The 25,963-nt window shown below is 49.8% G+C and overlaps 1 protein-coding gene across 4 annotated transcripts in view; it reads right to left on the reverse strand.

The window, feature by feature from the left end:
* Nucleotides 1-25,963, reverse strand: part of BCAS3 (breast carcinoma amplified sequence 3) — an 812,136-nt gene that overhangs the window by 390,435 nt on the left and 395,738 nt on the right. For all 4 annotated transcript variants that reach the window (XM_015420601.1, XM_015420405.1, XM_015420473.1 and 1 more), the window contains one exon: nt 23,073-23,173. In XM_015420601.1, the coding sequence (XP_015276087.1) occupies nt 23,073-23,173 (101 nt within the window). The remainder of the gene's footprint in view (nt 1-23,072; nt 23,174-25,963) is intronic.

The following is a 25,963-nucleotide window of genomic DNA, read 5'->3' on the forward strand; positions in this document are numbered from 1 at the left end:
GTGGGCAAGGCTGTCTTCTGGAGAACCTGGCCCGCCGTGGCTGCTGTCACTGAGAAGCCCCTGCCAAGTTTCTGGGGAGGGGAGGACCACGCACAGCCCTCTGGGGGCCTTGGAGGAAGCACGGGATAAAAATGTATTTATTTATTTATTTAGATTTATATCCCCCCCCCCACCCTCTGTCCCCGACCTTGAAGAAAAGAGGCAAACCATTGAAGGGCAAGTTCCTGAATCCCCACGTCAGCGAGGCGGCGGGCCAGCAACTGGTGGTTGACCATATCGAACGCAGCCGACAGGTCTAGCAGCACCAGTGCTGCCACGCCACCTCGATCCAGATGCCTACGAAGTTCCAGGCATGAACAGTACTGTGTCAGTTCTAAAGCATTTTGGCGGGTACATGCATAGATATCAAAAGTTGAAACTGTAACCCCTCCTAAGGCCCACACATACGTCATGTCATGCAGCCAGGCTCCCGCATCTCTACCACCTTCCCATGGGAATATACGATCCCGATAGTTGGCCAATTTGGCCGGGTCCAAAGATGGCTTTTTCAAGAGAGGGCGGACCATTGCTTCCTTAAGTGTTCCGGGGAACCATCCCTCAACGAGAGACTTGTTGACAATCTCCCGCAGTGCACCTCGAAACCCCTTGTGGCCAGCTTTAATAAGCCAGGAGGGGCACGGGTCCAGGTCGCATGTGGTTGGGCACACCGATACAAGTAGCCTGTCAGCTTCTTCCAGGCTGAGCAGGTCAAAAGACACTAAACCCGGCACCAAAGACGTGCAAGGGGCCTCAAGTTCCCTAACTGTATCAATTGTGGCGGGGAGGTCGCAGCGGAGAGCCAACACTTTATCTGAAAAATAGCCTAAATCCAATTCCCTAGCATTTTGCCTGCCCTGAGGCAGAGCTATCAAAGACTGAAGTACACTAAATAATTGGGCCGGGCGTGAGCTAGCAGATGCAATCGAGGTCGCACATAACTCTTTCTTTGCGGCCTTGACTGCCATCTCATAGGATATCATAAACGTCCTATAGGATGTTCTTGACTCTTCGTCGCGAGCACGGCACCACCGTCTCTCTAGCCGTCTCAGTTCTCGCTTCAGCCGCCGCAACTCCTGGGTATACCAGGGTGCTCGCCTATCACGTGTGCGGAGAGGGTGCCTGGGAGCGATCTTGTTGATGGCTGAGGAAAGTCGGCAATTCCAATCTTCCACCAGCTCATTCAACGAACCGCCAGGGGGGCTCAGATCCCGCAGAGCCATCTGGAACCGCATTGGGTCCATTTGACTTCGCGGGGGAGCCAAAATCAGCTCGCCACCTAAACAGGGTTGGTGCGGCGCATTCAGACGGGCCCTCAGGGCATGCCGACCATGGAACGGCAAGGGCAGAAATCCAGTCCACCGTAACCCCTGCCGCAAAGATCAAATCGAGCATGTGACTGGCCCGATGCGTGGGGGCCGAGACAAACTGCGAGAGTCCCAGTGCCGCCATGGACGACCCTAGATCCACAGCCCGGCTGCAGGTCGTGTTCTCGGCATGGACGTTGAAGTCACCCAAGATGATTAGCCTAGGGTGCTCCAACGCCCAGCCTGATACAGCCTCCAGCAGAGATGGCAGGCTATTGACCGGCGCGTTAGGAGGTCGGTACACCAACCAAATAGCCAAACTCTCCTCAGCCTCCAGCATCACCCTGACACACTCTACACCCGTGATCTCTACCTGCAGGAGCGCCCTGAAGGAGTAAGCCTCCCGAATGAATACAGCCACGCCTCCCCCCCTCCCCCTAGTCCGTGATTGATGGAGGACCGAGAACCCCAACGGGCAAGTTGGGCGAGAGCTACTGTCTCGCCCTCCCGCACCCAGGTCTCGGTCATGTATGCCAGGTCAGCTTGTTGTTCCTGTACAAAGTCCCGCAGGACTTCAACTTTATTGTTGATGGACCTGGCATTGCACAGCACCAATGACAGAGGGGGGTTCCCCATCCTGGCCCCACTGCCGAGCACCCTCGGGATGAGTCGTAGGCTGGATGTACTAGAAAAATGTACTAGAAAAAGAGAAGAGAAGAGGACATTGGATTTATACCCCGCCCTTCACTACCCAAAGCAGTCTCAGAGCGGCTTACAATCTCCTTTCCATTTCCCTCCCCACCACAGACACCCTGTGAGGTGGGTGGGGCTGAGAGAGCTCTGAGGAAACTGCTCTTGAGAGAACAGCTCTGAGAGAACTTGTGACTGACCCAAGGTCACACCCGCAGCTGCATGTGGAGGAGTGGATACTAGACAGATAGGCGGTCCCCCAGGCAGCGGTTTGGAAGCTGCTGTCCTGTGGCTGCCTTCAAGCAATAGGTTCCATTTGCCACGTGGATGGGCACCCTCGTGGAGAGTTTCCCACCGTTGCCCCCATGAGTCAGAGCCCTCACATCCTGAGTGTCCGCACCCCTGCTGTGGTTCCAGATTGTGGACGGGGAAATCCACAGTGTGGTGGCTGATGCTGGACTCACAGTGCAAGGTTTAACAGATCTCACGATCAGAGAGTGCGGGTTTCACTGTGGCGAGATTGATCCTTCAGGCCGATGCCCCGTCTAGACCAGCTCTCTCTGGAACAGACTGGAAGGGAGCCAGTGTGCTGCAGTGGTTAGAGTTTTGAAGCAGGACTCGTGAGCCTGGGGCTCGGACCTTGAATCAGCCGTGGGACTTGGCCCAGTCACTCTTTCTTGGCCTCACCTGCCTCACAGGTGGAGGAGTGGAGCACAGTGTACACCTGAGCTCCTTGGAGGCAAGGCAGGATGATAAAAATGTGGCAGGCAGGCAGAGAGGTTTGTGGATCAGGGCAGCGACACCCAGGGGTCATTTTGTAGAAAAAGAGGTGCAGGAGCTCATTAGCATAACTCATTAGCATAGCTTATTTGCATATGCCACACCCCCTGACATCACCGGAAGTGTGTCAGAAGGCAACACACACCGCTCAGGGTCCACTGGACTGTTTTGGATTGCTAGCTATTGGAGGGGGGGGGGAACGTGCAGATCTGTCCTCACAGATCTGCACGTGCCTGAAGGTGGGCCGGGGGGGGAGGGGCTCTGCAATTTACCTGGCTGCTTCTTGCTTCTTGTGGCTCAACTGAGGGCTGCTGTGAGCAGGAGCGGGGCTTGTTGCACGTGCCCGCCCTCTGGGCTCCTTACTGCCGGAGCTCCGCTCCTGTGTGCTTCCGCAGGAAATGACCCCTGCTTATACTCAGTTCATACAGTACAACGCAAGAGCAGAGGCCAATAAGGGGAGCAGGCAAGCGTGCCCCAAAAGAATCGGCTCATGCCTCCCAGTGGGAAAAGTGGCGCTCAGCTTCAAGGACAGAGGCGAGATGAGGGGCAGAGCTGAGAAGCATATACCAAGGAAAGGGGGGGGGGAAGCGATGGGCTGGAGGTAGGAAGCAGGCGAAGGGGAGAGAGAGACCAACAGACCCATTCCATGGCGGCATCAGCTGACATTCAAGCACTACGGACCTGCTCTGAAACCCTGTAATTTTTGTACCAGCTGCCATTTTGTGACTGGCACCACACACCCAGCCACCATTTTGGGACTGGCAGCCCCTGAGGTTCTTAATTTTTTCCCAAATACTTCCCAGAAACACACAGTCTGCCCTCCCAAGTACCTTCCTGAGTGTTCTACAATACAATAATGATCCAAAGCAGACAAGTCAACACAGAAAGAGGTCCTGGAGGTAGAATGAATGAAATTCTCACCACAGAAGAAGGGAGGGGCTGTGGTTCAGTGGTGGAGCCTCTGCTTGGCATGCAGAAGGTCCCAGGCTCAATCCCCAGCATCTCCAGTAGAAAGAACTAAGTGGTAGGTGATGTGAAACACCTCTGCCTGAGACCCTGGAGGTATGGGGACAGGCCGTGGCTCAGTGGCAGAGCATCTGCTTGGCATGCAGAAGGTCCCAGGCTCAATCCCCAGCATCTCCAGTAGAAAGAACTAAGTGGTAGGTGATGTGAAACACCTCTGCCTGAGACCCCGGAGAGCTGCTGCCAGTCTGAGTAGACAATACTGATGTTGATGGACCAGGGTCTGATTCAGTAGAAGGCAGCTTCGTGTGTTCATGTGACATCACATCTTTGAACAGGAAGGCCTTTTTTAATCGCTTCAAAATCAATCTCTCACTCCGGCCTCCGAGACCTCTCGACAGAGATTTAATAGTAAAGTCGCGCCACGTAAGCTTACCAGCACACGGTATAATACAGTTTGGGGGGAGGGAGGGTGTCTCTTTTTTTTTTGTTTTAACAAAATCTATATTTATATCATTACATTTCCTACGGTCGAGGGCAGCTGTAATTAATGGATTTCTCTCCTTCCCTTAATGCACTCATTTGTCAATTCAAAAACACACAACGGCCAATCAATTTTGATGTATTTAGTAAGCAATTTGTCAAAGAATGTTGCAGACCAGTTAATATATTAATTCTTGCCTGCAGCCTCCTCCTAATTCCTGCATGGCTTCTTCATAAAAAATAAAATCCGACTGAGTGTGCCCGGAACCGGGAGGCGCCCCTTCCCCGTGACTCCATTAATCTAAATACAGGAAATGGAAAATATAACCTCATGCCTAACCTGAAGTTTGCTGTCCTTTCCACGGGTTTTTTTTTTTTTTGAGCGACTCCGTTTGGACTCCTTTAAGGCCTACCAGTTGATGTGGTCACTGATTGGGGAGCGCTGCGGTGTAATGCACTGACACGAGAGCCGAGGGTGTACATATTTGTAGGTTCCGATCCAGGACAGTTCAGGACGACCGGCTGGAGGCAAGCGAGTGGACTCCGCTCAGTCTCCAGGCCTGGCCGTTTAGCCCCCTTCTCTCCATGAGAAGAGAATCAAGGGAGGGGGGGATCTTCATTTTGCTCTGCTGTCCAGTTCATCAGAGTCCGCCTCGGAGGCGCCAGCACAGCCACACGTCCACCAAACCAATACGTGCCATACCCTTCCACGTGCCACCAGGTTCACGTTGGGAGTTGCCAGGCTCTTTAGCTCCCAGGCTCTCCCTGGCAAGCCTAGGGCAGCACAAGCCGCAGGGGGGGGAGGTTATTTTCTTTTGTCATATTGTTATCCAACTTTCCCCCCTAGGATCTCGGGGTGGTGCCTGTGAAGGTTCTCTCGTTTTATCTTTAACAACAGCCCTGAGAAGTAAGGGTAGACTAATTTTTCAAACAATGACTGGTTGAGCTGGGATTTGAACTCACGTCTCTCCGGTCCTGGATAGCCCTGGGTAGCCTGATCTCATCGGGTCTCAGAAGCTAAGCAGGGTCAGTCCTGGTGTCAGTAGTGGGATGGGAGGCCACCAGAGGAGTCGAGGGTCGCTACGCAGAGGCAGGCGATGGCAAACCACCTCTGAACTTCTCTGGCCTTGAAATCTCAGAAGCTCAGCAGGGTCTGCCCTGATTAGTAATTGGGTGGGAGGGCGCCAAGGGAGTCAAAGGTTGCTGCAAGAAATCAGGCGATGGCGGACCACTTCTGAACTTCTCTCCCCTTGGAAACCCTACAGGGTCGCCATGAGTCACTTGCGACTTGATGACAAAACAACAACGTTCCAGTCCTCTCTCTCCGTTTCCCATCACAGCAACGTGTCAAGCTGATAGAAGAAGAAGAGGATGAGGAGGAGGTCTAATTCGCACCTATGTTGGGTCTAATTGTGTGTATGATCGCAGCCTTATATGAATTTATTCATTATAATATAGTTCCGTACACGGTACAGTTTCTTTTTCTTCTCAAACTTGTTACCGCATTCCATATTTGTACAGCTAGTCTGAAGCAGGCCACAATTCTACCAGTGCCTTGTCATTTAGCTCTGGCCGAAAGGAAGCCACAGCAGGGAAACCAGTACAAAAGCTGCCTCCCAACAACAGGCCAGGATGTGCCGTGTGGTAGGCCCCGACCTCTCCCCAAACTCCCTCTTCTGAGCGACAGGACTCTCCTTGCTGATGATCCCCATTATTGGCTGTCTTTCCCTCCCCGCTAATCCCCCCCCCACACACACACTTTAAAGGATCTGAATCAAAAGGCTGTCAACACAAGCATACAGTCGGAAATGTTCCTAAAAAGGGAACACGGTGGCTCGGGAGGGGGGGAAACTCCACCCCAGGTAGGGTATGACAGAAGCGCTCTGCCTCCAGGTTTTCACAGCAGATGTCACGGATGACCCCCCCCCCCCAAACACACACACCACACACACAAGCAAATCACACAGCTGCGCAGACCCGGTTACAACGCCCCCTTGGGAACCAGCTCTCGGACACTTGTTCTGTCCAGTATGTCTCCAAACAACACGTTCCTTGTTTCCACCCTCTTGACGCCGGAGCTGCAAATTGTTTATTTTTTAAAATGCCCTTTCATAATGTTGCTCAAGAAGCATGCTCAAACTAAGTTTGGGGGCTTGATTTTTTTTTAAAAAAATAATAATTAAAGATCCCTATTCCTCCAGTAGATGTGCCCTGGGTTAGCTTTGAACTCCTCCCCAATGCACAAAAAGAGATGAAAGAGAGAAAGAAGAAGAGGCCCTGGCATCAAGCTGTATATTTATAAACCTTTCCAAAGTATACCCTTCGACCGACTGGGCTATCAGACCGTCCATTGTTGCAGCTCTCTGCTGATAGAGGGGTACCTTCTGTTAGAAAAGCACAGAGAGTATTTCTTCAATGACCCCAGAGGGGGACAAAGGTCACTTATTATAAATGGATAATGAGACCTAATGCAGTGTTCCGACAGTGGACAAAGAAAGGGCTTATCCGTAGCCCCTTGCGGCTTGGGCCATTCAGGCTTTTATTCCACCCCTCCCTCCCCCACCGCCCCCACGCCGCACTCTTAATGGAGCCAAACAATCGGCAGAAATGCTATACAGAGGCCTGAAACCGAGAGAAAACGGCTGCATTCTGGACTCTGATAGACAGATACAAATCGCGACCCTGAAATGGCGCCAGAATCCCTTTTACCGCTCACATGGCAGACAGCCGTGGCCATTCACCCTCCGACTTCCCATTTAGCCATTTGCTGGCAATTAAACAGACTGACGGAAGCGATAGCGCATCAAACCGCAGGCCGCCACGGCTAATGTGAGACCATTACATGGCCGCTGCAGGTAAGCAGAGCGTTCTTGTTTTAACAGATATTTCCCTGAGGGGGGAAAAGAAGCTGAAAACCCAGGTAGGGTTCCTGCCCCGGCTTCTGCCATCTTCTTGTATTTAATGAGATCTAATTGCCCAGGCATTTTATAATGTGGTATAACTGATTTCTCAGGCTGTATATCAAGATCCCCCCCCTCCCCCGGCAAGAGCTCAGTCATGTTTTTACATTTGAGGCGCTTTCAGAATAACAATATTTTACTTTTAGAGCGCAGGCTGTAGAGTGGCATCCGCCATACACACAACAACACCATCATTCTGGGGGACAGATTCCAGAATTGGGTAAGAGGAATCTTATGTCTGAGGTCATAAGAACATAAGAACAGAAAAGAAGAAGAGGTTGGATTTATACCCCGCCCTTCACTACCCAAAGGTGTCTCAGAGTGGCTTACAATCTCCTTCCCTTCCCCTCCCCACAACAGACACCCTGTGAGGTAGGCAGGGCTGAGAGAGCTCTTGACAGAAACTGCTCTTATCAAGAACAGCTCTTCTCAGAACTATGGCTTCCCCAAGGTCATCCAGCCAGGTGCAAGTGGAGGAGGGGGGAATCAAACTCAGTTCTCCCAGATTAGAGTCCGCGCACTGAACCACTACACTAAGCCAATGTTGGATCAGGCCAATGGCCCATCCAGTTCAACACTCTGTCACACAGTGGCCAAAAATACCAGGTGCCATCAGGAGGTCCAGCAGTGGGGCCAGGACACTAGAAGCCCTCCCACTGTTGCCCCCCCCATGCACCAAGAAGACAGAGCATCACTTGCCCCAGACTGAGAGTTCCTACCTATACCTTGTGGCTAATAGCCACTGATGGACCTCTGCTCCATGCATTTATCTAATTCCCTCTTGAAGCCGTCCATGCTTGTAGCTGCCACCACCTCCAGTGGCAGTGAATTCCGTGTGTTAATCACTCTTTGGGTGAAGAAGTACTTCCTCTTATCTGTTCTAACCCGACTGCTCAGCCATTTTATCGAGTGCCCTCGAGTTCTTGTATTGTGAGAAAGGGAGAAAAGGACCTCTTTCTCTACCTGCTCTATCCCATGCATAATCTTGTAAACCTCGATCATGTCACCCCCCTCAGCCATCATTTCTCCAAGCGAAAGAGCCCCAAGGTCCACGCTCATGTTCGGGGTCCTCTCTCCCCACCGATCCATTTTGGACTGGACTGACCCCCCCCCCAGGTCCAAGCTGTTCCAAAATGACCCCATTTTAACCATCTGCCCCTCTGCAACATTTCCCACAGGTCCCAGAACAACGGCCTGCAGCCCTGTGTGGGATATAAACTAGGGGTTGCCAACCTCCAGGAGGTACCTGGCAGTCTCCTGCTATTACAACTGATCTCCAGATGACCCAGATGAGTTCCCCCGGAGAAAATGGCTGCTTTGGCGGGTGGACTCTATGGCACTGGGCCCTGCTGAGGTCCCTCCCTTCCTCAACCCCCCCTCCCCAGGCTCCACCCCCAAATCTCCGGGTCCCTCCCACCCCGAGCTGGCAAGCCTACCACAAACCCATCTCGCTCCTCTCCCTGGTGGTGAAAGAATGCAGTGCAGAAGGCTCTCAGCCAGGAGAAGCCAGCAGGGAGCACGGCAAGGTCTCGAGGCATTGCTGATGTGGTGGGGGTTCAATGGAAAATGACAATCAAGACATAGTAAAGATAAAGGTAAAGGTTTCCCTTGCTCAAAAGCCAGTCGGGTCCAACTCTAGGGGGCAGTGCTCATCTCCGTTTCCAAGCCGAAGAACCAGCGCTGTCCGAAGACGTTTCCGTGGTCACGTGGCCGGCATGACTAGACACCGAGGCACACTTAGAACGCTGTTCCCTTCCCACCGAAGCAGTACCTATTTATCTATTTGCAATGTCTTGCTTTCGAACCGCTAGGTTGGCAGGAGCTGGGGCCAGAGACGGGAGCTCACTCCGTCATGCGGCACTCGGGTCTCGATCTGCCGAACTACAGGCCTTCCGGCCTGCAGCGCAGCATCTAAATTCACATGGCTTAGTACAGTGGTTCTCAACCTTCCTAATGCCGCAACCCTTTAATACAGTTCCTCATGTTGTGGTGCCCCCCAACCATAAAATTATTTTCGTTGCTACTTCATAACTGTAATTTTGGTACTGTTTTCCGATGGTCTTAGGCGACCCCTGTGAAAGGGTCGTTCGACACCCAAAGGGGTCGCGACCCACAGGTCGAGAACCGCTGGCTTAGTAGAACCTGCTCTGCACTGGATGGACGGTCTGCTCATCCCTGTGTAAGTGCCATCAAGTTGCAGCAGAGTTAGGACGACCTTAAGGCCAGTGAGAAGCAGAGGCGGTTGGCCATCGCCTTCCTCTGCAGAGTCTTTCTTGGTGGTCTCCCTTCCAAGTACTAACCCTGCTTAGCTTCCAGGATCTGACAAGATCTGTCTATACCACCTACCCTCGTCCCCAAATACTGCATTGTCTATGACAGTGGTGGCAAACCTATGGCACGGGTGCCAGAGGTGGCACTCAGAGCCCTCTCTGTGGGCACGCGTGCCGTCGCCCCAGCCAGGCCCAGACCGTCATTAAAGTGTCGAATTCTCTGCCAAATAATTTTAAGTAAATGAAAGCATTTGGGATTGCTTTCCTTACTTTGTTTGGATCATCTTAAATTAATGTATGAGTTGTTTTTTCTAAAGTAAAATCTCAGTATTCAGGTTAAACTGCCGTGTTGGCCCTTTGTGATAATTAAGTGGGTTTTGGGTCGCAGTTTGGGCACTCGGTCTCTAAAAGTTTTGCCATCTCTGGTCTATGACATTCAAGTAGTTTTATGGGGAAAACTCTTGCAGAGGGAAGGCTGCCCTCCTTCTGTTTTTCACATGACTACAAAGAAGAAGAAGAGGAGGAGGAGGAGGAGATTGGATTTATACCCCACCCTTTACTCGGAGTCTCAGAGTGGCTCACAAATTCCTTTCCCTTCCCCTCCCCACAACAGACACCCTGTGAGGTTGGTGGGGCTGAGAGAGCTCTGACAGAAACGGCTCTTTTTCAAGAACAGCTCTGACAGAACTATGGCTTGCCCAAGGTCATCCAGCAGCTGCAAGTGGAGGAGTGGTGAATCGGTTCTCCCAGATTAGAGTCCGTGCACTTAACCACCACACCAATCAGGAGTAAAAGATATACGATGGCCTAGATCCTGCAATCCCAGATGCACTCAGTGCCTCACAAATACGCGTACAGGTTCAGGGGAGGGGGAGAGATGGTTTCGCTCAGGATTTATAGCCACACTCTTGGATATATTCTCAGTTAAATCGCTAGAGAAAAAAAGACAAGATCTGAGAACATGTGTTATGGTTGCCTGTTAATAACTGTAGCAGTGATATTTACATGAGCCAAATCATCACAAACATATCTCTGAATCAAAGTGATCTGTGCCCCTGGCATGCATAGCTAAGCACAAAAGCCCGTTTGATGAAGTCACTTCGCATGTGGAATCATCAGAGGCCTCGTTCGAGACAAAGATGCTCCTGAAGAACAATGACGGGGTCCTCTTTGCTCTCCAGGATGACCGCCAGAAGAGCCGGCACTTCCACATCTGCTCCGATTGCCCCAAATGGGTTGATCCAGAGTCTGCTGTCAGCTTCCCCTGGGCACAGGGAAATTTGGGAGGAGCTCTTTTGCTGGGCTCTTTCGCACAGGGCTGTTGCAGGGCCTGGCCTGTTTGTGCACCCAAAGCTCCGGAGACCTCACTTGGGCACACAGGGCTCTGCGCAAGCAGGGGCCGCATCGTTCTCATCGGCAGCAGAAATGTGCAAAGGTGATATTTCCCCCCTCCACTGGAGAAAAATGGCGAACCATCTCAAGTAATGAATGGCTATTATGGGAAAGTGCCAGTTTTGGAGAGGCAATGCTTATGTGCTTCTGGGAAAACTGATACTATGAAACACTGGAATGTCTCTTTTTCTCAAATGTGAGTGGGCCCTTAGCTGGTTTTTAAATGGGGGGGGGGCTTTTAAAAAATCAGAGGCGACTGAAATTTGTAGCATGGAGTGCAGGTGTGCATGCGGCCTCCCCCCGCCCCGCTTCTCCCTCAAGATAAAGGTTTCCCTTGCTCAAAAGCCAGTCGAATCCGACTCTAGGGGGTGATGCTCATCTCCGTTTCCAAGCTGAAGAGCCAGCACTGTCCAAAGACATTTCTGTGGTCACGTGGCCTAGACGCCAAGGTGCATGGAATGCTGTTACCTTCCCACCAAAGCAGTACCTATTTATCTACTTGCAATTTCTTGCTTTCAAACTGCTAGGTTGGCAGGAGCTGGGACCAGAGACGGGAGCTCACTCCGTCATGCGGCACTCAGGTCTCGAACTGCTGAACGACCGAACTACCAACCTTCCGGTCTGCAGTTCAGCATCTTAACCACTTGAGCCACCGCAGCCCACTCTCCCTCAAAGGGACCCTTTAAATGCTTTGGAGGAGAAGTGGTGGCTGTACGCCTGTGCTTGAGATGTGAATTCGCGCCTTGGAGTGCAGGCGCGCGGGGCCTCTCCCTGCTTCTTCCCAAAAGTCGGGAGGTCCTTGGGAGGAAGTAGGGATGCCAGGCCTCGGGAAGCCCCACCATAGCTACGGGCCTGAATGTGAGAGATCTGTGGATTATGAGTAAAAGTAGTTAAGAAGAAACATGCTGTAGCTCCTGCCTGAGTTGAGCTCCGTGTCCATTTCCAAGCCCCTGTAAGCACATTGAAACGCTCTGAAGTTGCTTTCCGCCAATTCCTGAAAGATGTCTAATATGACACTCAATACTATTTCCCAGCCTCCAGCTTGCTTCTAGATTTGCCGCTTTCACCCCATTTAGTATACCGAGAGAACAACGGGATACCTTACAAGGCTGTTGTCCGAATTAGTATCACCCAAGGAGTGACGGAGGCTCAAGCAAAGCACTCATAGGAAGGTTAAGTGCTGTGATCATGGAACAAGCTGGCCTTGATCTAGTCTCCTTGGCAGACATAAAGAAAAAGAAAAAAAGCCCACTTAGGCCTGAAGAATTATTTTGGTTCAGAAATGGAAAACATTAGACAAAATCAATGCGGTCACCGCCGGGAGCAATTTAGCGAAAAACTTGTTCCACAGATTACTCCCACCAGGAGATGGCTGAGTTTGGTCACCTTTCATTGGGAGGTCCTCTCCCTCTTGAAAGGCATTATTCATGGAGGTCCGATGTGGGAACACGCATTCTTTTGACAAATGACTAGTGTGTGGCGTGCAGTGGGGAAGGAAAGGAAAATAAACGGCAGGGAAAAGGAGTTGAAACAGCACCAAGCCTGTGTGCCTGTCGGCTGCCACAGCGATTTTCATTGCGCCCCACCAGGCATCTGGACACAGTCTGGCAGGGCAGGACTGTCAACCGGGGACTGCGCTGAGGGTTGCCGGTTCCCAATTTCTGTCCCTCGGGACAAGGAAACAAGAGGTGGTGAATACTCTGCAGCCAAGTAGTGGTTAAGTGCGCGGACTCTAATCTGGGAGAACCGGGTTTGATTCCCCACTCCTCCACTTGCACCTGCTGATGTGACCTTGGACAAGCCGTGGTTCTGATAAGAGCTGTCCTTGAAAAAGAGCAGTTTCTGTCAGAGCTCTCTCAGCCCCACCTGCCTCACAGGGTGTCTGTTGTGGGGAGGGGAAGCGAAAGGAGTTTGTAAGCCGATCTTGAGACTCCTTCGGGTAGTGCAGGGCGGGATATAAATCCAATCTCTTCTTCTTCCTCCTCTTCTCTGCCTCTTGGTGTTATAACCTGGAACCCCTCCACTGATGCTTTCCTGCCTGGCTGCCGACAGGGCTCTTAGAACCTGCTCCTTGGGGGTCAGTTGCAGTGTTCCCTCTAAGCTGAGTTCGCGTAGCTAGCTCAGTTTTTTAGCCTCCACCTCACAGATTTTTGTCTTAGCACAGGGAGGAGAGCTCCAGAGCAAACTAATTTATGCAGCAGCCAAATCGCTTGCTCACAACTGTAATGCCTGTAACGTAGAAAGTAGAATTTTTGCTCACAAGACTCCACAGCTTAGAGGGAGCATCGTTAGGGACCACCACGATTTTCAGGGTATATGCTTTCGAGAGTTAAAATAGGTGCATCCAGGGGTCATTTCCTGCAGGAGCGCACAGGAGCGGAACTCCGGCAGTAAGGAGCACATGCAACAAGCCCCGCCCCCTGCTCCCAGCAGCCCTCCCAGCAGGCCACAAGGAGCAAGAAGCAGCCAGGTAAGTTGCAAAGCCCCCCCCCCCCCAAATCCTGCCTTCAGGTACAAGCTCTCCCTCCTCTGTGAGGGCAGATCTGTGTGTGTCCCCCCCATAGCTAGCAATCCAAAACAGTCCAGTGGCACCTTTAAGACCAAGTTTTATTCAGGTACAAGCTCTTCCTCCTCTGAGAGGGCAGATCTGTACCCCCCCCCCCCACAGCTAGCAATCCAAAACAGTCCAGTGGAGCCTGAGCGGTGGGTGTTGCCTTCTGACACACTTCCGGTGATGTCAGGGGGTGTGGCATATGCAAATAAAATATGCTAATAAGTTATGCTAATTAGCTCCTGCACGTCTTTTTCTACTAAATGACCCCTGGGTGCATCTGAATCAAACCAGAGAGGTTTTGCTTTTGGGTCTCCATCCTAGGAGGTGTCACCGTGGAAGCTGACCCAAGAAGCCTCTGGAGTAAGGATGCCAGCCTCCAGGTGGGGCCTGGCAGTGTTCCCTCTAAGCTGAGTTAGTGTGAGCCAGCTCACAGTTTTTTAGCCTCTGCCTCATACATTTTTGTCTTCACTCAGGAAGGACGGCTCCAAAGCAAGCTAATTTATGCAGCAGCCAAATCACTCACACCTTTAATGCCCGTAGCTCACAAAGTAGGAATTTTTGCTCACAACACTCTGCAGCTCAGAGAAGGGAGCATTGGTCAGCAGGGCTTCTAAGCAGGAGCTTCCTCTGCTGTGGACACTGATATTCCAGGAACTCGAAGCGGCTTCTATCGAATTCCCAGGAGGAATATCCCGCTGTTGCTCTCCCAGGTCCCAGCCTGGTTGCGCTTCCCACCCCCACGTGCAGCTCATTGGTTCTTCCTGAACTGACTCAGCTATAGAAACTGCTTGTAGCGACGGCCACAGCCTGGTCTGGCTTGCAGGGCTCTCTAACATGTGCTCTATTTCTTACCGTCGCTCCCCTCCACTCAGGGTTACTGACTCTGGGTTGGGAAATTCCCAGAGATTTGAGGGTGGAGCCCGAGAGGGGGAGGGCTTGGCAAGAGGAGGGACCTCAGTAGAGTATAAAGCCACGGAGCCCGCCCACCAAAGCCACCATTTTCTCCAGGGGAACCGACCTCTGTCATCTGGAGATTGGCTGCCCTTCTGAGAGATCTCCAGGCCCCACCGGGAGATTGGCAATGCTACCTGCAGAAGGCTGACGCCAGAGTTCAGTCTGGCTCCAGACTCAGCCCTGCCTGGCCTCACCACTCTGCCCCTGCGTGATCCCCTGGGCCGACACTGGCACTCTCTCCTTGTGCCCGCCTGCTCTAAGGTGGTGGTGGCCCCAGCTAGGGACGCCAGCTTGGATTTAGAACCTGGAGGTCTGACCGCCCCTCTGTTCCCCTTGGATTTGCCTGGTCTCTTTTGTTGGCTTGAGCCTGGCTTCCAGCTCACGGCCTCCCAACCGGAGCCTGATACAGCTGGGGTATATGGTGGTGGTGTGGAGTCTTGTCCTGCAGGGGTCTAGCTATTGTGGAGTAGATTATAGTAGGAAAAGGAGAGGGCAACAGACATGTGCCACCACCTCTTGGAGGAGGCCAAACCCCAAGTTTCTAAACTTTTCTTTTTTCCACTCCGGGGGAAAATTGATGGTTTTATTAGCACTGATTCTGTTATCTTGTTAACGGTGAGATTAATTTACCAGCTTTGTCATCCACCCTGTAGCTGTGTGAGTCAGACAGTGTCAGGTTCAACAGCAAGTAAATCTCCACACACGTTTCCAGGGAAGCACTATACTTTATTAGACTACAGGTCTGTTGCCATGATCTACAGGTATATTGTTAGGAATGCCAATGGGGCGGATGCATCCCTCCATATAGTGTGATGCTGCAAATGGCTAAGCAAATGAAATCCAAGCGCGGGGGGGGGGGGATACCTCCGGCGGGAGGTCAGATACATAATGAACGGGAGAGTCTCCGTGCCTCATGAGAGCAGAAAGATTCACACCAACGGTGGAACGCAAGCCCTCCCTCTTCCTCAAGGATAGTCAGATAACCCAGTCTGGCAGCACCAGTTCGCACGGTCTCAGGAGCGCCTCCCTATTGCTGTTTACAGCAAGCGAGCAAAGCCAGCGAGCAAGCATGCGCCGTAGCGCCACAGCCAGGAAAGGACACATACACATGAAATATGGCAGCTAGCTGACAGACAGCACCAAAGATGTCTGCTGATATAAGAGGACAGGCTACAGGAGGCCTCTTATCACCTGTGTCTGAATTAAGCACATCCCACTTTGCTGCCTGGAATCATAAGAACATCAGAAGAGCCCTGCTGGATCAGACCAGTGAGGGTCCCTCTAGTCCAGCATCCTGTCTCACACAGGGGCCAGCCAGTTCCTGTGGAGGGCTGACAACAGGGCACAGAGGACGAGGCCTTCCCCTGGTGTTGCTCTGGCATTCAGGTTTAGTGCCTCTGAATGCGGAGGTTCCCCTCAATTACCATGGCTACTAGCAATTGATAGACTTATCCTCCAAGAGTGTTAAATTATAATCTCAATTTCTGCAGTTTTCACATGCAAATCTGCATCTGATGAAGCAAAATTACATTTGAACATCTCGATCCTGCCCCAGAATTCTAAAATGACATGACGAAAAATGACAGACAAGGGAAGATCTGTCATTTGAAGGGGCGAGATCAGGCGGAGACTTCCAACTGTTTATCAATCATGGGCAAAACCATAATGTTGACAGTAAACAGTGGGGCACCATCTTTGTGCCTGGAAAAAGCAGGTTGAGAATTGGGTCTATCTTTCATTATAGTATTTACACAGCACTTGACTATGAAGGCTATATAAATTTATTTTCTATCAAGCACACTGAAGTCCCAGCTTACGGTTCAGCCAGAAGGAAGCCACCCGCTTCCAGAGTCAGCCCCCGCACCTGCAATATGGCTATAATAATTCCAGCCTACTTTACAGGGCTGTTGTAAGGATGGCAGAGAGCAATACAAGAAGCACTTTCAACACTTGAAATCTGTTCTCTCTTTCTCTCTGTGTGTGTTACACAATGGATGCCAAAAATGTGGCAAATATGAACACACGAATGTGAATGAATAATTGCAAACTAAGTCTGCAATTATTCATTCACATTTGTGTGCAAATGTTCACATTCATTGGTGAATTTTGCTACTGATGAATACTCTAAGCTTGAATGCTGGCAATCTCCGGTGACTGCTAGCGTTCACATGGTGTCTAGGTTTCCCAACACTGCCTAGGCAAATGCTGGGAGATCTGGGGGGCAGTGTGTAGGGAGAGTGGAATTTGGGGAAGATGTAATGTCCCTTCTGGGTGATAAAGACCATTGAGACTAAAGAAAAATCCTAGAGCACGGCTATGGAAGCCATTTTCTTCTCCCACTCCTCAGTTTCTCAAGGGTGGGAGATTGTGGCTGAGGGCAGGAAATTCCTCTCCAGGCCTGGGAAATTGGGAAGTCTATTGGTATAGCTCCATTTTCACCTATTTGCAAAGTCTGTCACACTCCCCAATTTTTCGCCATCTTGCTGTAGTGGTTAAGTGCGCGGACTCTAATCTGGGAGAACCGGGTTTGATCCCCCACTCCTCCACTTGCACCTGGCTGGATGGCCTTGGGCAAGCCGTAGTTCTGATAAGAACTGTTCTTGAAAAAGAGCAGTTTCTGTCAAGAGCTCTCTCAGCCCCACCTACCTCACAGGGTGTCTGTTGTGGGGAGGGGAAGGGAAAGGAGTTTGTAAGCCGCTCTGAGACACCTTTGGGTAGTGAAGGGCGGGGTATAAATCCAATCTCTTCTCTCCTCCTCCTCCTCCTCTTCTTCTTCTTCTTCTTCTTCTTCTTCTTCTTCTTCTTCTTCTTCTTCTTCTTCTTCTTCTTCTTCGTAGCATTTTGTGCTATTGTTGCAACTGCTATAGGGTGATGATGACATAACCTGACCAACTGATAAGGAAGCATCTGTGCAACCTGCATGGAAGGTGCCTTGCTAGGACACCCACGCCCTTCCGCAAAGCAGGCACCTTTGGCTTTGGTTCAGCCAGAGCAAGTAAAACTTCTGTTAGACTGAGAACACCACTGGAAGGCTCCAAAGTCTTCACGGTAATGCTCGTTAAGCGCATATTCGCTTATTCTTTGTGCTGTCTGCATGATTCAATGTGCTTCAACAGATTGTTTAACGTACTTTTGAGATTACAAAGAATTTTGAGTTTAACTGAAATAATCAGTTGTCACCTTTACTGGGTGAACTCTTCCTGGGATATTCTACAGCTCTAAACTCAGCTTCACTTCCTCCGGAGTTCTCAATCAGCACTTCCAACTGCAGTCCCAAGAGAACAAAAAAAGGCCCTACCAGTGACTGGGATCAATCACAAAGAGCAGCTACTTTCACACTGGGTAAGAGCGGGATTCCATTGCAACACAGTCCTTATTTACACTTCCAGTCTAAATCTGACCTGGGTTTCGAACACTTAACCAAAGGCCTACAACTCCACTCTGCCTCCAAAGAGGCCTGATTTCAATATAGCGCAAAACCATGATTTAGTTGAACTATGGCAGCGATCACACACACACACTTTCAATCCACTTTCAATGCACTTTTGAATTGGATTTTGCCAGTTCACAGTCGAATCCAGTTGGAAAGTGCATTGGAACTGGATTATTTAGTGTATGTGATCACAACCTATGGTTAGTTTATAAAACCAGGGTTCAACTCACAGGTTTCACATGATCACATGAAGCTGCCTTGTGGTGAATCAGACCTTTGGTCCATCAAAGTCAGTATTGTCTACTCAGACTGGCAGCGGCTCTCCAGGATTTCCATTAGAGTTCTTTCACATCACCTCCTTTCCTAACCTTCAAACTGGAGATGTCGGGGATTGAACCCGGGACCTTCTGCATCCCAAGCAGAGGCTTTTCCACTCAGCTTGGCTCAGCAAATGCTGGTTTCATTTCCTTTGTTCTTTCCCTTGCATCCCTGGCAGAGACACAGCTGGTATCCCAGGCTGTACTGCAGTGAGGGTAGCTCCAGGGAACAAGCCAGGATGAAGACGTACCCTAACTGAACATAGGTCCCCGTCACACGGGCCAGATAACGTGGGGGGGGGGAGGTGTGGCTGTTTGCCCCGGAGCAAAATTAAGCACGGTAGCCCAATCCCATGGCCCCCCAAGTCTCCGTGCTTCGGCTGTTAGCTGGCGATCACACGGCGATGCTGCAGCGTGGCAAAGAAGCGGTGTGGCGTGATCACACAAACGTTTTGCATTTGTGCGCATGCGCAGTTCTGTAGAGCAGCACTGCTTTCAGTTTCGTGTTTGTGAGCATGCGCTTACGAAAAACATCCGGTTTGCGACGGGATGTGGACGGGCGGCAGATGCCATGGGATACTAGCGCTCCCGCGATCAGACGCCTGCCTGTGTCGCGCGTTTTCTGGATACTAGTGGACTTTCCTTGGTACTTTTTAACTCCGCATCTTCGGCAGGACGCCACGGGTTGCCCATGGGTGTGCTACGCTTCCCAGATGTTGTGGTGTGATCGCGCCCTGAAAATCCGCTGGACATTCGTGCCTTTCGCACGGCAAGTTCTCCATGTGACCGGGGCCATAGGTAGTTAAGCCGCCTGCTCTTGGATGATTATGCCATCCACAGCTAGTTTAACCAAACCATGTTTTTGCTGGCGGTCAGAGCTGAGCCAGTGAATTAGTGCCAATGACTGTGTTCAATTTGTAATGGAAATTCAAGCAGTGTTCAACTCGGGTCATTTTCTATTTCTGTTTTAGTCACAGAGTATGGTTAGAGTGTCCTTCTCTTCTAGGGTTGGCAACTCCAGGTGGGGCCACAAAGATCAATTCCTTCTGGAGAAAATGGCTCCGTTGGAGAGTGAACTCCATGGCATTACACTCTGCTGAGGTCCCTCCCCTTCCCAAACCCCGCCTTCCCAGGCTCCTCCCCCATATCTCCAGGAACTTCCCAACCCTATTCTCTTCCTTTCCCTCCTCCTTGTCTCTCTTTCTCCGTCTTCAGAGCTATGGAAGCTCACCTGATGGCCTTGAGACGATCACACTCTCTCAGCCTAACCTAACTCCAAGTGTTGTTGTGACGATAAAATGGAGGAAGGGAGAACCTGTGTGCTCCTTTGAGGAAGAACGAGATAAAAAGGTAACTGAGTGAACAGAAAGGAGAATTTAATATCCAAGACACCTTTTTAGGAATGATGCAAACCACTCATCAACGCCGATGTGTGTGTTTGCAAACGAATTGCATGCCTTTTAAAAGATTTCAGCTGTCACACAGGACCCATCAGGGGTGTCCACTATCTGCTTCACTTTCACAATTAGCATAGAACCAATTGCAGCTATGACCAGGGCACCTGAAGGAATTTGTGAGTATGTTTACATAATGCTGAGCTCAACATCAGTTTGTATGTGGATGCTTGTCACAAGCAGATTCTAAAAGGTCATTTGAGAAGACTCTGTTGAATATAAATAGCGTCTAGATGGGCAAGCAGAGGCAACAGCTATGATCCAGAGCCACTAATCTTACTTTTTTTTCTTTGTCTTTCCAAACCAATAACATTCTTCCGGCCCTCTTCCCCCACAGCGATTGTGCTCTAAGCTTCCCCAAGTGTCATGGTTGACTTCTGGTGGCCTCTACTGAAGCTAGGACGTTTCGGAGAGGTAGCTTGATTGTCTGCCTCTGCATCCCGGCCCTGGCATTCCTTGGCGGTCTCCCTTCCAAGTACTTGCCAGGGTCGGCCCTGCTTAGCTTCCGAGATCCGACAAGATCGGGCTTGCCTGGATATCCAGGCAAGGTTTGTGCTGCATTCTTCAGAGCGGTGTGCGCCAAACATCCAACTCAGCTGAAGTACAACTGTACCTGAATTAAAATCGGAGGCGCTCTTCACTCTGAAGTGCTGAAGAAACTAGATTCAAGTCCTGCAGCACCTTAGAGACCAGCACAATTTTCAGGGTATAACCTTTTGAGAGTGAAAGCTCCCTTTGTTAGATATCATTCGAGAGCTGAAGCTCCTCAGGGGGAACTTTAGACCAGGGGTGGCCAAACTGCGGCTTGGGAGCCACATGCGGCTCTTTCACATATATTGTGTGGCTCCCGGCAGGGCAGCTGGGGAAGCGAAGGGGAGGCGTGCTTTTTCCTCCCTCCCTCCCATCTATTTGCTTTGTTTCTCTCTCTCCTTCTCTCCACCTCTTTCATTCTTTCTTTCCACCTCTCTCTCTTTCTCTCTTAGACAAATAAATATCATTAGAAAACAAATAAATATAATTGGACAGATCAATATCATTATCAGTACCTGTTTTTACCCCTTTTATTTTTGGCAGTCTCATTTAATGTTAATGAAACGCGAATTTGCATATTTGTGCGTGTAATATTTGTTCATGTCCCGCGGCTCTCAAACCTCTGACGTTTATTCTGTGTGGCTCTTAAGTTGAGCAAGTTTGGCCACCCCTGTTTTAAACTCTTGAAAACTTATAACCCCAAAATCTTGCTGGTCTCTAAGATGCAACTGGACTTGAATTCGGCACTTCTACGGAGGACCCACATGGCTGCCCTCTGAAACACTCTCCAAAGAAACCACAATTTTTTAGAGTTTAAGAGTACGACTTATGCTCCCTTAGAAAAAAAACTCACTATGTTTCTGCATGAGTCAATGATCTCGGCGTACCTTTTGACTGGAAAGCAGTGAACCTAAGGTAATGCCTCATGCAGAGACACAGCAGGCAGCCTCCTCTAACAACAGTAATTCTGCTGTGCTTCTGTATCATACGTGACTAGTCACACTTCATACAAAGAGACAGTGGCATCACCCTTACCCGGCAGAGAGTGATTTGGAAGGAGGGAAAGCCGGGATGGTAAACGGTGCAGACGCGTCAGGCAGCCTCCGCTGTGGAAGGGCATTCGGACTACGCAAAAATATTTTTGTCCTGCCCTTCCTCCGAGGCACTCACGGCAGCTCATACGCCTCGCACTCACTGCCCTGCCCACCCCTTTTATCCTCACAACAATCCTGTGAGGCAGGTGAGCCTGAGAGAAAAGGGTGGCTGAGGGATCTGAACCTGGGACGCCCCCCCCCCCCCAGTCCAACATTCTCTCCCCAAGGCTCACAGGAGCATTTAATTACATGTGTTATTGAGGTATCAAATCCCATTAGCCATTCCCCGATGGCACACTAGTGCGCCCCAGGACTCGTTTCTAGAAATTACTGCTCTAGCCTGCATCTCCCGCTGGATCACAGCCAACATCATTCACTTGGCATCACCGTTGCTTCTACCAGTTGCGATCGAGACTTATATATAATCCTTTGACCCAGATATCCACTTGACGCATTTTTAATTGTTCGAGCCAAGCAGCGCGTTGTCAGTTTCTGCAGCATCAACGAATCACAGAGGCCTCGGCTCTGCGGTTGCCTCACTAAGACGGTGAACACACGGAGAGATGGGGAGGCCCTGGGTGGCTGCCCAGGACAGCACGCAGTCAGGGGCAGTGCTTTTGCTGCAGCTGAAATCCCTGGTGGTGCTCCCGGGTTCAAATGGAGGGGGAGGAGACAGGAGAGACACTATTCACTGAAAGGGAATCTTAGGGGAGACACTTTCTTGTGCTTGTAAACACAGATATCGATTCACTCATTTCTTTTTTAAAAAGGATTTATCGGACAGTAATTCCAATTATATATAAAAAGGATGAAATCAGGTTAACAATTAATGTGACAAATAATTGTCACAACTATACAGAAATGGTATCTGGAATCTATATGGCCCCCATGTTAATTTTTCACAGATGCCTAATACCTTTGAGTGTAAAGTGCCCTCAAATCACAACTAACTTACAGCAACCCCAAGCAAGGGGCTTTCGAGGCAAGTGAGAAGCAGAGATGATTGCCTTCCTCTGCAGAGTCTTCCTTGGTGGTCTCCCTTCCAAGTACTGACCATACTTAGCGTCTAAGATCTGACTAGATCGGGCTAGACCATGCCATCTCCCCTTCTCCTAATATCTTTTAACATGGCTCTTTTCCTTCACCACAAAAATTTGGTTAACACCTCATTATTGTAATTGTTACATCAACACAGAGTAGCTCTTCCATTCCTAAACAAGAGTTTTCACCACATTGGGGTCATTTAGGCCAGTAACTTGGACGTGTGCTTTTTCATCCCCCCCCCAAAAAAAAATCACTTTTGCTCGTATTTAATTACTTCAACACCCTGACCTGGATGGTCCAGGCTAACCCGATCTCACCAGATCTTGGAAGCTAAGTGGGGTTGGCCCTGGTTAGTATTCGGATGGGAGACCTCAGAGGAACCCCAAGGTGGCTATGCAGAGCCAGGCAATGACAAACCATCCCTGATCATCGCTTGCCTTGGAAACCCTGCAGGGTCACTATAAGAGTCGGCTGCAGCTTGATGGCGCTTTCCACCACCTCCACCACCACCACCACCACCAATGTCTCCAACCCCATTTTAATGAGATCCGAAGAACTTTTAAAAAGATAAAGAACAATCAACCTTGTTACAATGGAACAAGACATGTAGCAAATGTATAGGGGGGTGGGAATCTTATTTTTAACAGCCTTTTGGATAGAAGACCCCCCCCCAAAGCACAGGAGGACTGTAAATACCCCCCTAAACGCAGCTGATAGTGCAACTGCTTCTGTTCGGGGGAGTGTTTACCGGCAGAGCCACACATGGCTCCTGAACCTTGCAACCGAGGAGGAACCGTCCGAGGTACTCACAGCCCACAAGCAAATACTGGTAGCACTGCACGGCATCCACGGCCAGGAGCAGGGGATGATTGGCATTGAAGGGCGGCTGCAGTTCGTTCCACAGGGGAGTTCTGAGGAAGCAACGTGAGAGCATTAATACTGAAGCTGGAAGAACAAGGAAGCAGCATCTGTGTCATCGCATCCGATTATTTATGCAAGAGAGTGAAAATGTTTATAATTATTTAGACCTGTTTGCTATGAGCATGGAACGATCCACAGACAGATGGGGAAAGGACAGCAAACAGCCCCAAACCCAAAGTCAAGGTGAGAAAATTAAATACATTCTGGGGGCATACTATTTTCTCGACACTGAGATTCATTTCCATTTTCGTTAAAAATAAACAAACAGATTTGTCTTGCGATACATGAATAGTGGCGCAATCACTGGTGTTTTCTCAGATGTGCACTCCAGGAGGCTGGCCATGTGCTCTTCTCTCAAGCACAGGAGAGGGAAGTGGTCCCTTTTCATAGGTGTTAACTGGTGTGGCTTGAGATGCGGATCTTGCCAAAGTGTTTTTCTGCCACACTGCATCAATAACCTCTGAACTGGGCCTAACCTACTGACTTGTGTCCTGAAATAGTTCCTATTGATCAAACCGTAAGCAAAGCCGAAACCTTACAGCAGACGCATAGCTGCCACTGAAAACGACAGCCTTGTGTCTTCTCGTCGGCCTTCTGTCTTCTCGTCCAAACTTGTAACTGCTTGCTTAGATGATGAGAGACAAAGCATGACATCATAACGCTGCAAATTCCCCCCACACACACACACACTCCACTGGCTGCTGCTTACAGGGATGGACAATCCTGCCATACACTGAAGCGAGCCAGTATGGTGTGATTGTTAGTGTCAGCTTAGGCTCTCGGAGACCTAGGGTCAAATCCTCACTCTGCCACAGAAATCTGCTGGGTGGTCTTGGGCCAGCCACACATGCTCCGCCTGGCCTACCTCATGGGGCTGTTGTAGTAAGGCTAAAACGGAGGAGCAGAGAACAATGCAGGGGTCATTTCCTGCGGGAGCACAAAGGAGCGGAGCTCCGGCAGTAAAGAGCCCAGGGGGCGGGCACTTGCAACAAGCCCCACCCCCTGCTCCCAGCAGCCCTCAGTCAGAGCAAGAAGGAGCCAGGTAAGTTGCAACGCTCCCCCCCAGCACCCCCGGTCCAAAACAGTCCAGTGGCACCTTTAAGACCAAAGTTTATTCAGGTACAAGCTCTCCCTCCTCTGCGAGATCTGCACGCCCCCCCCCCCAATAGCTAGCAGTCCAAAACAGCCCAGTGGAGCCTGATCGGTGGGTGTTGCCTTCTGACACACGTCCAGTGATGTCAGGGGGTGTGGCATATGCAAATAAGCTATGCTAATGAGTTATGCTAATCAGCTCCTGCACCTCTTTTTCTACGACATGACCCCTGGAACAATGGAAGATGCTTTGGGCTCCCACTGGGGAGAAAAGTGCAATGTATATCTGTTAGGTGTTCTGTAAATGCATCTGGGGAGAGTAGGGGATATGAGACCAACCCCCTACATCTGCTGCAACGTTTAAGATCCAGGCCAGGATCAATGTGTTTCCATTCACATGCTGGAACGCTTAAGTGAAAGCAAGATCCAGTTGGTCAGCCAGGTTGGTCTGCAGCAGTACAACAAATTTAGAGTCCAGCGGGACACCTTTAAGACCAACAAAGGCTTATTCAAGGTATGAGCTTTCATGTGCACGCACACTTTATCAAATACACTTAGAATGGCAGACGAGGTTCAGACTTACAGCCAGAGAATGAACAGCAAATTAACATGCAACATGATGATAATCAAGATATGCAAAGTGAAAACTAAATAACAAGCTACGGTTATAGGGTCAACAGTTGTAAAGCAATAAATATGTCAGACTAGCAGATAAATGTCTAAAGGTGTCTTTTCTAATTGTGGGAAGTAATAAATAAGTAATAATAATTATGATTCTTGGAATTGAAGCTTACTTGTTTTTGTCATGTTATCTCTACAGTTAGAGTGTAGTGTTGAAATGGTCTGTATTTTCCTATCACTATTGTTGTCATTCACATATTACTGTTGTTATTACATAAATCATATAGATGATGTATGGGGGGGATACCCCTGATTTCACAATAATGTTAAAGCCATACTTTGCAAATTGTTCTGAGTTATACTTCAATTGTATCTTGCTTTGTTTTCACTGGTATTGTTACATGTTTGTAAAAATATAACTATAACATAAAAAATATTAATAACAAATAATAAATAAATAAATAAATAAATTCCCAGTTACTTCCCACAATTAGCAAATACACCTTTAGACATTTATCTGCTTGTTGCACCTATTTATTGCTTTGCAACTGTTGACCCTATAACCTTAGCTTGTTGTTTAGTGTCACTCTGCATATCTTGATCATCATCTTGTTGCATCTTAATGTGCTGTTCATTCTCTGGCTATAAGTCTGAACCTTGCCTGCCATTCTACCGTATTTGATAAAGTGGGCCTTGCGCACAAAAGCTCATACCTCGAATAAGCCTTTGTTGGTCTTAAAGGTGCCTTGCGAAAGCAAGTTAACTGGAAGGAAACCCACCCAAATCCATCCTCAGGGAGAGGATCACGGTTATAGGGTCGTTTCAGAGAGTTGCCGTGAGGGCCTGCAGAGTAGAACGGTCAGATCTGAGTCTAGCAGCACCTTGAAGACCACCAAGATTTTCGGGGTAGAAGCTTTCAAGAGCCGAAGCTCAGCTTTAATTATCGGAAGTCCATACCCCAACATTCTTGCTGGTCTCTGAGGTTCTACTGGACTTGAATCTAACAGTTACAGGGGAAAGTGTGGCATGTGAACGTTTAAGAGCATAAGGCGAGCATAACAATCTTT

The sequence above is a fragment of the Gekko japonicus genome, unplaced genomic scaffold (genome assembly GCF_001447785.1).
Source record: "Gekko japonicus isolate JY-2015 unplaced genomic scaffold, Gekko_japonicus_V1.1 scaffold348, whole genome shotgun sequence".
Classification (NCBI taxonomy): Eukaryota; Metazoa; Chordata; class Lepidosauria; order Squamata; family Gekkonidae; genus Gekko; species Gekko japonicus.